General features: G+C 50.4%; 1 protein-coding gene across 6 annotated transcripts in view; it reads right to left on the bottom strand.

Annotated features, from left to right (window-relative positions):
• Tsc22d1 (TSC22 domain family member 1) overlaps nucleotides 1-8,796 on the bottom strand; it is a 109,773-nt gene extending 100,977 nt beyond the window's left edge. For 5 of the 6 annotated variants that reach the window (XR_005092153.1, XM_028878379.2, XM_028878371.2 and 2 more), the window contains exons 1-2: nucleotides 8,166-8,796; nucleotides 4,853-8,007 (exon numbers count right to left, since the gene is read on the bottom strand). Coding sequence is in view for 5 of the 6 variants with exons in the window: in XM_028878379.2 (XP_028734212.1) it covers nucleotides 4,853-8,007; nucleotides 8,166-8,693 (3,683 nt within the window). In the remaining variant the exon portion in view is untranslated. Of the gene's footprint in view, nucleotides 1-4,852; nucleotides 8,115-8,165 lie in introns of those variants that run through there. The other variant, XM_028878397.2, reaches the window with a different exon arrangement.
• Nucleotides 8,797-14,407: the final 5,611 nt, after the last annotated feature.

Here is a 14,407-nt window from a genome sequence, read left to right on the forward strand (position 1 = left end):
TCTAGAATTCTCGGCAGCAGTATGGAAGCTGGGAAATGGTGTCAGCAGAGTAGATTTTTACAACCCGGTGTCTTTTACCTCATCAGAGAATCAACTGAGTGTAAAGGTAAGCCGACACCATTTAGAAATAGCAAGTAAAGCAAGAACGGAGTCAACACTGGCCGTGGAAAATGAAGACGTACCACTGGGGGAGACAAAAAAGGGATCAATCCTAGAGTAACAGGTGAGGAGCAAGCCTAGGAGACAGTCCAGAATAGAGGCCAGAGAGACAGCAGCTTCCTCAGAAATGAATCTTATTAATTACTACTGAGGTGGATGCTGAGAGGCAGGGATACAAAAAAATTAGTGATAAATGGAGAGGAACCCAAATACAGGGTAAGGTGGAGACAATAAACTCCAGCTGCCACACCCCAAGTCAAGTTCCACACTAAGAGGGACCCCAATGTTCTAAGTGGCTCTCTAGTCCTCTTGCACTGAAGTGCAAGCACAGGACCTCGAAATCCCCAGAGCTGCAGAAGGACTCTTATCAAGGTGGGGGGACCCGGACAGGTAAGCTGGAGAAGAGACTGAGCTGATAAAGGAATTCGGAGAGGGGCCTCACCCCCTCCAATCTACTAAGCAGCCGGGGACAGAGGAGCAAGGCAGCCAGCGGACACTGTGCTGTGGGTGGACAGAAGAAGGAATGCTCTTTTACAGGGTTGAAAGAATGTTATCATCATAACTACCCGAGAAAGGAGTATCGGAACAAGGGCAACCAGCAGGGCAGATCCATTTTATCTCAGAAATTTAACAACACAAACAAAAACAAAGTGAGGATTGTTTTATTTAATAAACTCTTAGGAGCAACGAGGTACATTCCGAGAGTTTTCTAAGTTCATTTATGTACGGATTCTGTGAGAAATGCTATTGCCTTGATTGTTTTCAAATGAAGAAACTAAGGCATAAGCAAATTAAAAAGCCCAAAGTCACGTGAAAGGAGCAGAGGACAGAGAAAAGAGAAGCTGAGCCTTCCGAGTCGCTCCTGACCGGCACACAGCTGCCTGTCCAGCAGAAAGACTGGCTTGTCAGAGAGGAATCCTCTACAAGAAATCAGAGGGATTCTAGAAAGGAAACCTGGAGAGGAAGAAGGCAGCAAGTACAGACTTGGATTCTTTAAATTGTGCATGCAAAAAATAAATACTTCAGGTCAAGGGTGATGGTGCACACCTGTAGCCCCAGCAGTCAGAAGGCAGAAACAGGCTGATGTCCGAGTTCAAGGCCAGCCAGGGCTACACAGTGAGATCCTGTCTCAAAACAAAAACCTTTTAAAAGGCATTTGGTATTTTGCATCATTTTCACCAATACGTTCTACCGTTCTCAGTAGATAAGTAAAGCAGGTGTTGTTCCTTTCTTTGTAAGAACTCATTTCCAGGCTGGGGAGATTGCTCACTCGTGAAGTGCTTGCTCCATGGACAAAGCACGTGAACCCCAGAACCCACATAATAGCCTCAGCACTGGGCAAGTGGAGAGAGGTGCATCCCTGAGGCGCACTAGCTATCCAGTCCAACCACCAGAGTGAGCTCCAATTCAGCGAGAGACCCCGCCTCAAAAAATAAAGTGGACACAACTGAGGAAGACATGTGAAGTTGACTTCCACGTTCACAGGCACACATGCAACACACAAAAACAAACATGAAAATAGAAAACATGCTTCCCTGTATAATACTTGAGGACTTACTACAAAACAGACAGCCTTTAGAAGGTTAATGGCACGCCACCTTAAGAAGCAGGAGGCTAGCAAAGTCTTATTGCTCCTTTCAATTCGTTACAGAAATTATAGCACCTGCATTTCTAACAGTGTGCTTAAGATGACAGAAAGGACTGGGTCATGATAAGAAAAACAGAAAAAGATCTGCTCACTAAGTTTGTTAATTAAAAAATAAAAAAAAGCTTAGTCCCTCCCCTTGTGGGAAAGACTGGTAAACATAATTACCACCAAATACAGTACTTAAATAGAGGGACAGTCAAACGTGCTAAGGAAACACCCCCTGGGGAAGAAAACTCTTTCAGAGGGAACATCTGAGCTTTGCTTAGAAACAAGAGAGCAGAATTTCATATAATACTTTGCTAACAAGCACGAAACACCATAGTAAAGTCACTGTATGTTCCCATTCCTGTAAAGGTTAAGTTCACGTTAAAGGAGCAGACATTGAGATCTTTAAAAAAACTAAGTCACACAATCTTAACACCCCGATCCTTATTTGTGATATGTATGGTCCCTGAGTTTCACAGGTGACAAGCGGGTAGTCACTGACAGCCCTTTCCCCGGGTACTAAGCAAGCATTTAAAAAAGAGCGACAGTGTTATTGCACTACACATGCCAGGGAATCTCTCTGCCTTCTTCTGCCACCAAAAATGTTATGTGAACATACTTCCTGGGTCATGAAACTAACTGAGGGCACAACCCTCTCTTCCAAAGGAGATGGACGGTGACAAAGTCTGGAAGACCCAAGTGTCACGGAGGCTGGCGAGGAAGAAAGGTCAAACAGTGGTACTTCTTTGTTTCATTTTGTTCTCTTGCAGGTATTTCCCAATTAGCTCCCAAGGGTAAATTTCAATGAGTTTTCTAAACCAACTACTTGAGATTAAAAGGAAAACAAAAAGCAATCTGCAATAAGACACGATTAAAGTAGGCCTCGCTGGTTGGTCTTGCATGTGCCTCAGGAGCAGACTCTGACCTCAGTGAACTTGAAGGAGGCCTGGGAAAAAGTGTGTCCAGTTTCGATGACTCAACTGTGAGGTCAATTAACACAAGTTTGTAAAGTTCAAACACAATCTGCAGATGACTTAACAGTTACTGGAGACAACTACTTTACATTCGGTCTTGTGCTTTTCCAGAACACCTCCAACGCAGGCGTCTGACCTACCTTTATCCCAGTTACTCTCGGTCTACATGGAAACCGGCCTACAGTTATCTCAAACTGGGACTCGCTCTACAGATCCGAACTAGCGTGCAGCATCCTGACTTAACTGGGTGACAGCAAGTCTCTGAAAGGTCTGCCATCTTCCCTACCAAGAGGAAAACAAAGGAGGTCCTCCCAGGAGCCCACAAACAGTAATTAAAAAAACCTTCACAGGTTTGTAATCAGTGTGTGATTTTCATTTCTGTCACCCGCCTTCCACTGCTCTGAAGTTAGCATCTATCTATACACTTAATTTAACAGGAACCACTTGACTTGGTTCAGACCCTTTTGATTTAGGAAACAAAAATTAGAGTAAATAATTCCTTAAACTGCAATTACAGGTGAGGATCAGAATGATAAGGACAAAATTAAAGGTTGAACAGTAATTATAATTGGACTATTACAGAAACTACCTCTTAGAAATCTTGTGAAGTAGTTTTGTACAAGGTTAAAAACTACATTTAGTAGCAAAATTTAAGTATATAAGTATCAGAAATACAAAAAAAACTTTTCCCCCCCGGAGCTGAGGACTGAACCCAGGGCCTTGTGCTTGCTAGGCAAGTGCTCTACCACTGGGCTAAATCCCCAGCCCCAAAGTAACCTGAAAAAGTATTTTACTTGTTTCAATATCATAACCTTTATATCTTTTAAATGACTTAGAAAAATATCATGAAAATTTCACTGAAACATTTGGACTTTTCTTTCTATAAAATTCTTTTGCAACATGCTCAGTTTTTACAAAGTAAACCCATAAATACACATATAGAGTATAAACACTTCCATTGGAATGGTGGAAATTCAATGTAAAAAGTCTCCAACTGATACTAAAATAATTAACTATCTTAAATGCCTTTTCAAAATTCCACAGTGAAAAAGAAGTCTTTTTACAAGTACTATAGTCCTGATCACTGTAAACAGTGGTAATCTTGCAAAAAGAACATTCCTTTAAAAAATTAATCTTAAAGCAATGTAGAAACATGAGTTCACAGCTTTTCTAGCCGGTCTCATTCACTAAGTGTGGTTAGCATATTATTCCCAATATAAGTGAAAAAGAAAATACTGACTTAACTTTTAGACTTTCTCAATTTTGATGAGAGTAGAAACAGGTGGGACAGATTAGCCTGTTAAAATCAGCCCTTAAAGCCTGGCTGATTTCACTCTTTAAAATGGCTACCACCTTCAGCTACCAAAAGAAAAACTGTACAGCATTACTCACTATCAAGGATAAATCTAGGTATTTTGCCCTTGAAAAACATGCTCTAAGACTTGTATTCCTCTTTTGTTCAGGTAAAGTAACCATTAAATTAAGTTTACCAAAGCTGGTTACTAACAGTATGAGGGCAACCTATTTCACCCAGATTAGGTCATCTTTCCCACAGTGCCTCGGGAGGACAAGCAGGTAACAGGATCTTTCACAGCCTAAGATCAAACATACTAGAACAGAAAAGGGCTGTATGGCAAGGACGTGGGAACCACAGCCCCCCACAAGAAATGAGCATAAAGATTTTAGTAGCTCAAAAGAATAGCTTAACTCTTTCCTGGGGTAACAAAATATAGGCTGCTTTTCGTCATAAATTATATCTTTCTCGAAAGCGTTTTATAAACAATGAAGTCTACCTGGTAGCCCCAAGCCTATTTGCAGGGTAAGATACACTTACACTCTGTAACTACCGTGAACATTATTTTATAACCTGTTCTGCTTCCCGCCCACTCTGAAATCATTATCGCTCTCACTCCGGGGAAACTTACCATGAATGTGCACTTTGCACATGCAAACGCAAAGGTGCGATGCTTTGGCCCTAACTGCACCCGCACCCACTGCCCCGAGCGAGCGAGGGAGCGAGGTTCCCCCGGACCTGTGCCAGGGTCCCCCGGACCTGTGCCGTGCCTGCGGGAGCTCGGGCTCTTACCTCTCGTCCTCGCCATCCACCAGGGGTGTCGTCAGCGGTAGCACCTTCAACGGGAAGAGAGAAGCAGAGGCCGCCAGGCTGCTGCTACTCCCATCTGAAACAGCTGACACTCCCCCACTGTCACCGCTCAGAGTCTGAGGTAAGCCGGCTGAGGAGGGCTCCGCTGGGCGCCTGGCGTCTTCCATCTGGCTTCCGATCGCCTGAGCTAAGGATTGCGTAGAGAACTGAGTAGAACTTAGTGGTATCTGTTGTGCCAAAGGCAAACTGATGTTAGTGGCTATCAAGGGGGATTGACTAACGCTCTGAACCAAACTGCCATTTTGGGTAGCCGGGGGTTGTGCTATATTCTGTGGTGGAGCTAAGTTTGTTGGGGCAGAAGGCATTCCAGGAGGGCCAGCGGAACTAACCTGACTGGTAACAGAAACACTACTAGCAGAGGGCAAAGGACTACCTGCGGGCAACTGCTGACTAACAACCCCTTGGACCACGGTTTCTACTCCCTGCGGCTGGGGAGGCACAGTTAACAAGGTACTCTGGGGTGCGATAACCAATTGCTGAGGAAGGCTTGAAGCACTGGTTTGAACTCCCTGATGAAGAATCCCGGTCGGAGCGGGCAGAACTCCTTGTGAAGATGGCGGAGCACCTTGCGGGATAACTGAAGGTGTAACCTGGGTAGATGGCTGCTGGACTGCCGTGGCCATGTTTGCTTGTGGACCTTGTGGACCCATACTCGCCATTTGACTGCCGGCTGGGAGAGCAGACACTGCTGTTTGAGCCTGGCCAATGGGCTGCCCAGATGCCCCTGCAGGTTGTGCTTGGACGGCGGCGGCGGTGGGCTGCGCTGGCAGCTGGATCCCCTGTGGCGGAGGCACAGGGATCCCTAAGGGTCCTGCTCCGGGTCCTGCAGAACTGGCCTGTCCGGAGGACACGGATGCTTGAAGAATTGGCTGCGGCTGTCCATACTCGGAAGCAGGATTCTGAGTCACTGACTGGCCGTGGCCTGGAGCTATCTGTGTGGAAACCATTGGCGGTGGCGGCGGCTGCCCGTATTGTAACTGCTGGGGTGGTGCCCCTGGAAGAGGAGTCTGCACGGCAGGCGCTGTCTGAGAATACGGCAGTTGGGGCTGAGCCAGACTGGAAATGGAAGGCTGCTGACCCACGGCCGACGTTACACCGACCACGTTGACGGAGGAAGGCTGGATGACCGCGGCTGCACTCATCGTGGCTTGCAGAGGTACAGGTTGAAGACCTTGCTTTTGCTGAAAGCTCAACTCTTGAGGCTGTAATTGGACTTGGGACATCTGCGACTGAGAAATACTCTGCGGTATACTCACTGCTGCAATACTCTGTGGACCGGGGCTACCGAACTCTATCTGCTGGAGGGCCACACCTTGAAGACCTGGTGGTGGGGGCGGCTGCTGCTGCACCACCACGCTCGGGGCTCCCATCTCCCCACTGCCCACACTCTCTGTGTAGTGGCTCAGGGTGCTGACACTACTGCTCACGGAACTCCCACTGGTGCTCTCCCTCTCCGAAGCCACTTCCGCGGGGGTCTGCTTCACGGTCTCCACCGCTTTATTTACCACCACGCCTTCTGCGGCCGGCGGCGGCGGCGGCGCATTCTCCTTTTCGTAGAACTCAGTGCAAGTCCATCTACCTTTTTTAAAGGGCTCAGAAGTGGAGTCTAACTTGACAACTCTGAACCTTGACGTGTTAACTGTTGGTTGCTGCTGCTGCTGCTGCTGCTGCTGCTGACTTGAAACCACTCCTACAGTGATACCTGCAGCTGCATTAAGGACACTGTTAGTTACAGGAGAGGAAGAAACAGTACCATTGCCCATGCCACTCAAGACATTCACATTAACACCACTGGTAACTCCAGGCCCGACACTTACACTAGCAGCATTAGGAATATTGCTTGCACTTATATTCGCACTACCATGCACACTGCTTGTCACACTAGGACTGAAACTACCCACGGCAGCGACGTTCACGTTACTCGGGGCACTCGGGCCCGTAACAGAACTGATACCTATGCTGCCAGTAGTACTTGGAGCACGGATGTTAGTCATCACAGAGGCAGGGAGGCCACTCGATGAGACAGCAGAAGTCGGTGCCACCGGCACCCCACCTTCAGAACTTCCAGTTGTAGAGAGTCTTCTGGACACTGGGCTCGAGGGCGGCCCTCCAGGCATGGATGAACTGGCCACAGCAGCATGGGATGAGTGATGGTGTCCATGGTGGAGGTGGTGCCCATGATGAATGTGATGGTGGTGATGGAGGTGGTGTGGATGAGCGTTTCCATTGATCACAACGTTCTGTTGTGGGAGGTGAGGCAAATGAGGCTGAGGAAGGTGGGGCTGGTTAGGAGAGACTGCCCCAGGTGTCTCGGCCTCCTGGAAGTTATTCAGAGTCTCTTCGGAGGAGCTGCGTTCAGGCTCACCCAAGTCAGTGGCCCTGGAAAGTGACACATCCAGGATCTCGGAAGAGGACAGGTCTTCCGTGTGCGACTCGTCCAGATCGTCGTAGCTCTCGGTGTCCTCTGCGATGCTGTTGTTGGAGCTGATGCTGGCAGAGATCTGAGCCGGCGTAACGCTAGTTATCTGGAAGCCACTTTTCTTTTTCATCTGAGTTCCGCCCGGCGCAAGAGGCTGTGCCTGCAGCTGAGCCTGCGGGAGGAGGTTCAGGCTTTGTGGAGGCGGAGGCTGTGGTCCCTGCGTGGAAGATGCAGCAGGAGGCGGCGGCGGCTGGAGCAGCGAAGGAGGAGGAAAATCCTCAGACGATGGAGCAGCACCACCGACGCCGGTACCTGCTGCATTGAGAGCAGAGGCGCTGCCACCACCGCTGCCCCTTCGAGGGAACATTGCCGGGTGCGCCATCTTCCTAGCACTAATGTCTGCAGCGGCGGCCGCCGCGGCGGTGGACTCCGGCGGCTGGTGCATTGTGCTGGGTACCGGGGGGCGGAGGAGGCGAGTGCAATTTCCTTCTGCACCGTAATCTTTGTATGGAGAAGCCGGAGAGGAGAACAGGACCTGAAGCTCCGCCCGACGCGATTCCTCCTCCTCCTCCTCCTCTTCTGCCGAAGGCGCCGGCTGCTCCTGCCTTCGAGGAGGGCTAGCTTCGGGAAGGGAGGATGAACCGGGTGAACCAGGTGGCTGGGGAACCGAAGGGGGACCCCTTCAGTCCTTCGCCATTCACTTTCCCCTCCAGTCACACACCCCCCTTTATATTCCGCTTCACGTGGGGTGCGGGGCGGGAGGGAGGGGAGCCCAGGAGGGGGCGGGGGAGGCGAGGAGAAGCGAGAAATGCCCACCTTCTTTGGCCAACTCCGGAGCCAGCTCAGCCCCCTCCTCCCGCGGCGGCGGCGGCCACTGCAAAGCCCCGCCGCTCGCCCTGCACCGACCGAGGCAGCGCGGAGCGAGCGGTCGCCCGGCCCTCGCCACCCCCGGCGCCGCGGCCGCCGGCGAGCCCCGAGCTCAGCGTCGCTCCAACCTCCCCTGCCGGCGCGGCCGGCCCCGCTCGGGCCTCCCCCACGGCCCGCGGCCCCTCTCAAACCCCCTGGGCTCGCGACGGCTGCTCCGGGAGGAAAGACTGGCCGCGGCTGGGACCCGGGCGGCGCGGCTGCGAGCGGGGAGGAGGAGGAGGCGGCGGCGGCGGTGGCGGCAGCGGCGGCGGCGGCGGGGCGCCCGGTACGGTGAGCCCAGCAACGAGGCGCGGGCGGGCGCGCAGAGACGCCGGGTCCTCGCGGAGCGCGGCCGGGGCGCGGCGGCGGCGGCGGTGGTGGTGGTGGTGGCGGCGGCGGCAGCGGGAGCCCAGGGACCGCTCCATCACTGGCAGCCATGGAGCCCGAGCATTTTTTCCTCCCTCGGGGCAGGCGCTCGGCTCGGCACACGTCCTGGGGGAGGAAGGGCGCCGGCGCCCGGGCTGCTCCGGCGGGCGGCGGGACGTGCGCGGGAGCGGAGGGGCGAGCTCGCGTCCTCTTCTCTGCCCGCCGGCTGGCTCGGCGGCACCGTGCTGCTCCCGCGGCCCGGCGGGAGGGAGGGAGGGAGGGAGGGAAGGAGGGAGGGGGCCGCGGGCGGCGGTGGCTCCTTTCGCGGCGGCGGCGGCGGCCAGACGGGGCTGGTGCAGCGACTGCAGCCGACGCCGTTCAAAGAAAATGAGAGGTGGGGTTGGTCGGTGGCGGCGCGGGGCGGGGGAGTGGGAGGGCGTCGGGCGAGGAGGGGGCTGCGGTGGTTGTTACGAGCGCTCCTCTCGGGCTGCTCGGTGGACCCCCCTGGTCTCTCGCGGCATCCAGAGAGGAGGGACCAGCGCCCCAACGCGAAAGGAGGAGGAGGGTCGAGCGCCGACCGTGGAGGAGGAGGAGGAGGAGGAGAAGAAGGAGGAGGAGGAGAAGAAGGCGGCGGCGGGGGGGGGGGGAGGGGTCGCGGAGGAGAGGAGGGGAAGATGGCGTCTGCGCGTGCGCGCCGGCGCTGCAGACATAAAGCCGGGTCTGAGACGAGGGGAGGCGGGAGGCGGCCGGCCTGTCTTCGGGCTGAGCCGAGCTCCCGACGCCCCGTCTCTACGGAAATGGCCGAAGGCCGGCGGAGCCGCCGACGCCGGAGGGGGGTGGGGCCGGGGCGCCGGGGCACGCGCGCGAGGGCGCGCGGGAGCGGGCGCGCGCGCGAGCGAATCCGGGTCGCGTGGAGAGCCTGGGGTGGGGCGTGGGGGGGGGCCACGCGGCGGCCGCGCGCGCGCGCAGGCTAGGCGTGTCCGCGGCTGTCTCCCACGCGGCCCCGGGCGAGCGGGCGAGGAGCGCTAGGTCTCCGGGTGTGGGCGCCCCCCACCCCGGGGCGGTATCTCCCCTCCCCACCTCCCCTCCCCTGCCCGGCCTGCGGAATGGGTAATGAGGCTTTTCTCCTCGGCAACAGCATCACGAGTTGCAGTTCCCAGGAGCCCTCCGCTGCTGCTGCTGCTGCTGCCACGACATGAGTCAGGCTTTCTTCCTCGGCATGTGGCGGAGCCCTCCTCCTCCTCCTCGCGGCCGCACCTGGGCTCCCCCCTCGACCCGCACCGCCCGCGCCCCTTTCCGGGGATGCCCGGGCTGGGGATCCACCCACCCAGAACCAGCTCTCTCCCCATGCCGGTGGTATATACCTTTTGTGCAGAGCGGTGGTGGCTGCCACGCGGTCCCTCGCCCTTCGACGGGCAGGGGCGAGGCTGCCAGCAGATGTTCCAGCTGTTGGCCGGGAGTCTTCCGAGCCCCCCTTAAGGGGGAAGGCGCTTTCCAGAGGGAGTGGTCCTTTCTGTCCCTCTGGGTACCTGGAGGGAAGAAGCCAGCCCGCCCGCCCGGCCCCCTAGCCAACAGGTGGAGCTTCTTCCAGCCATTCATTGTCCTTTTTGTGTCCGTTCTGTGGCCCCCTGAGGTAAAAGGCCAGGGCTTGGTCTTCCTGGAATTTAGAGGAATTTAGGGAAGAATGCTTTTTAGGGCTAGAAAAAGCAAAAGGGCCTGCTGAAATTCTTCTCTCTCTCTCTCTCTCTCTCTCTCTCTCTCTCTCTCTCTCTCTCTCTCTCTCTTTCTCTTTTTTAAACTAAAACTACATTTCATGAATGTAAAGTAGTTAGGTTTAGGTGTGCTTGCAGGCAATTTTCTGTTAGCTGCCTCCGAAGTATTACATGTCAAAACCCTCTAAACATTGCTTTGCTTCTAACCAAGAATGTAAATCTTACCCAGGAATTTTTTTAAGCAAAGGTGAAAAGGGTCGTTAGCTGTTTCTCTTCTAATTCAGGTTTAGGGGGATACAAATTGTTTACAAGGTAAACCTCTGACTCAGGAAATCACCCATCTAATTTTGGGAGGTTAACACCAAAAACAAACAAAACTGTATGTTATCTCCAGTTTTTTTTCTTTGAGCTTGGCGCCCCTCAAGTCTATACATCAAAGGGTTGATGGCACCTATGCTGTTGACTAGAAATGCCTCAGTGACCGACATCCCTTGTCTGGCCTGTAACAAACCTCACACGCGCCACTTTACCTCATACACATTGTAGGTCTCCCCACAAAATAAAAAAAGTTTCAAAAACAAAAAAGATAGGATTCACATTGTTGTTACTAGTTTTTTTTTTTTAAGTGAGACAGGGTCTCGTGGAGCCGAGGGTGACCTTAAATTCACTGTACCCCTGCGTCCTGGGTTTTCCTGAGTGCTTGTAATTACAATACTTCACCCACGTGCCTACTTGCTAATGTAAAGGGCTCTGGACTAGGTACAAAGCATGTGCTCACAAATTCTGAAAGTAATATATGGTGATAAGGCAATTTGGGGGGAAAAAAAGACTGTTTTGTGTCTTATAATTAGTATGTGAATGCCTGTATTTTCAGACAACTGCAGCCATTTGGGTATTTTACAAAAATAATCATTCCACGGAGTGAGGTGGCGGCAAAACTTGTAACCCCATTACTGAGGAGGTAGAGGGAGGAGGCCTTGAGTTCCAGGGGAGCCTGAGCTACATAGGGAGATTTAAGTTTTTTAATCTTGTGGAGTGCACTCTCTGAATGTCCCCTGTCTTCGTGGACATAACCCCCAGCAGCTTTTGTTGCAAGTGACTCACCAGTTTCTAAAGTGGTATTGGACATGCTTTCTCAGCAATTTTTTAATAGAAAATAGAAGCTGTCCTAATGGATTGAAACTGCAAGGGGATGTAGACTGACAGAGTCTTTGGACTCTAGTGAGAAAGAAAATGTCCCTGCTATCTCAAAATGTTGCCTTCAGTCAAAGTTTTAAGGGGCAAGTGGCAGTTTGTCACCCCTTGGCTTCCGTAAAGCCTACTATTTATTATATTGATGATAGAGCTAAAAAGTAAAATAAAGTACATGAAAGTCTTTTGCAAAGTTGGCAAAATGGAAGCCTTGTAGAAAGGGCCCTATCAGAAGCAGAGATCATTCGGATCATCCAACAGTGGACTGGGCTCTGATTGGATTGGGAAGGGGGAATTCTTTTCAGAAGAAAGGTTTAAAAAAAAAAAAGTCAAAGACATTTAGCTGGGTGTGATTGTGCACACCTTTAATCCCAGTGCTCAGAAGGCAGAGGCAGGCAGATCTCTGTGAGTTTACATAAGGAGTTCCAGGCCAGCCAAGGCTATATATAGTAAGACCTTGTTATTGCTATTTCTGTTACACACCTATTAAATGACATGGAGAAAAGAAATAATGTGTTCAGTCTAGAGTTGAGATGGTATCTCATGCATATAATCCCAGTACGAAGGGGACCAGGGGAGGGGTGCACAAGTTTAGGAACAACCTGGCACCACCTAGTTCATTCCAGGCTAACCTGGGTTGTTGTGTGAGGGTCCCCCCTGTCCCCCCCACCACCACCCTCTACCGCAAAGAAAAGATAATTTAGTTTTTTTAAAGGCTTTACTCATGGCATGAGGATGTAGCTTCTTGGTAGAGCACTCCTGTACCGTACAGAAAGCCCTGGATTCAATCCCCAACACCACAGATACAAAGATTAACAACAAAGACATTAATCAAATAGCCCTCCAGATCTCACCAATAATAATAGCTCATGCTTATTGCTCAATATAACTACACCATTGTTCTCTGTGTGAAGAGTTTTAGCTCACTTAATACCCACAACTGTATAAAGTAGGAGCTATAATTGTACCCATCTGACAAATGAGGAAAGCGAGGTTCAGAGAAGTTGTGGTCTTAGAGCTTGGCTAGTAGCCAGGCCAAGATGAAAACCCTGGCCAGCTACCACCTTGTCATAACCTACCACCAACACATAATTCAGGATCCTGTCAACTCCGGCACTCAAGTTCAATTTCTACCAAAGACGTGTTTGAATTTTTCTAACTAGACATCAAGTTAGAAAAGAATCTACAAGCAGTGTTTTCTCCTTGTGCAGAGGTATTCCAGGAAAGGATGTATACTGTAGGGACCTGCCATGGCCACATAGGAATTATTCGGGCATACACAAGCAGAACAGTAATTTGATTAAGTTGAATGATGCTTTTCTGATCAAAACAGATGCCAAATGCATGGAAGAAAGATGTTAATCATACATAAGTAAAAAATATTTTCTGTATAGGACAAAATAAATGCCTTTTTTATCTGAGCACTTAGCATTCTGATGCTCATAAAAGCCTGTAGAAAAAAGCATAATCTGGTCTTCCTAACGTGTTCTTTGAAAGGACCCATCTATATTTGTGTGTCTTTTTGATGACAGAAAACATTACTGCATTTAACTACTACAAGCACTGTACTTGCTTGTATCCTGATGCCCAGTATGAACAAAAAGTGGGTCCAAGCACCACAAATAATCCAAAGCATTACAATAATCATCTTCTCAAACACCAAAGTTCATCATCAGTCTCGACTCTCAAGAATGGATGTTGCCAGGCAGTGGTGGCACACGCCTTTGATCCCAGTGCTTGGGAGGCAGAGGCAGGTGGATCTCTGTGAGTTCGAGTTCAGCCTGGTCTACAGAGCGAGATCCAGGACAGCCAGCGCTACACAGTGAGACCCTGTCTCCAAAAAGGGGGTGGGGAGGAAGAGCCAGGGGAAGAGGAAGAAGATGATGTTATATTCTTTAAAATTACCTTTTGGTCACTCATTTTCTCCTCTGCTCTAACTTAACTTTCAGGGGGGAAAAAATTGGTGAGATGGTTTTAAGTAGCATATTTAAATTATCATTTTTATTTAATTTTGTTGTAGAAGGAAAACAGAAAGTCGGTAGCCTTGAGGGCCAGAAGAGTTTGTTTGTTTGAATACCATCAAAAAGCAAAGAAAATCTTAAACCAAGCATTAGTGGCTCACACCTGTAACCCTAGTATTCTGGAAACTGAGGTAGGAGGGTCACTAAGAGTTTGAGACCTGGCCACACAGTTCCCAGGCCAGCCAAGGTGACAAAGTAAGGCCCTGTCTCCAAAAGAAAAACAGGGTGGGCAGAACAGCGAAGCAACATGGCTCGGAGGCCAAAGGCACTTACTGCAAGCCTGAGGACCTGAGTTTGATCTCCAGAGTTCACATCCAATGGAAAGAGAGAACCAACTCCTGCAAGTTGTCCTCTGACTGACACACACACACACACACACACACACACACACAGAGTGTGCTGCACCCCGCCCCCATAAATAAATGTTTTAAAATACCTTAAACATATGCAGGCTAAATTGTAGTCAGAAGCATACAATAAAATTCTGTTAATGTCACTAATATTGAGAGGTAACTTGTATTTCACATGCAGGAGATTTGTCGTGTCTTTCTAGATGAATGATAAATTAGGATTCTTAAACAAAATGCTGAAATTTCTCAAGAAATTGCAAGATTTAGGAGGAAACGTAGTATATGCAACAAAATTATATGCAACATAAAGATACCTGTCAAGTGCGAGAAAATTAAATGTAAGACTGACTCAGCCTCTTCACTGAGTTAAATATAAAGTTAATTGCAAAGATGCCAGCAAAGCTTTCCATCAAAAACTGGAGGGGAAAATCCAGGTGCCTTGCCCCCATTAGGAACAGACAAGTCTGATACCGCGTGATAATTCCTACCCTGTGGCATAATGCTGATGTCTT

This window comes from Peromyscus leucopus, chromosome 9 (genome assembly GCF_004664715.2).
Source record: "Peromyscus leucopus breed LL Stock chromosome 9, UCI_PerLeu_2.1, whole genome shotgun sequence".
Lineage (NCBI taxonomy): Eukaryota > Metazoa > Chordata > Mammalia > Rodentia > Cricetidae > Peromyscus > Peromyscus leucopus.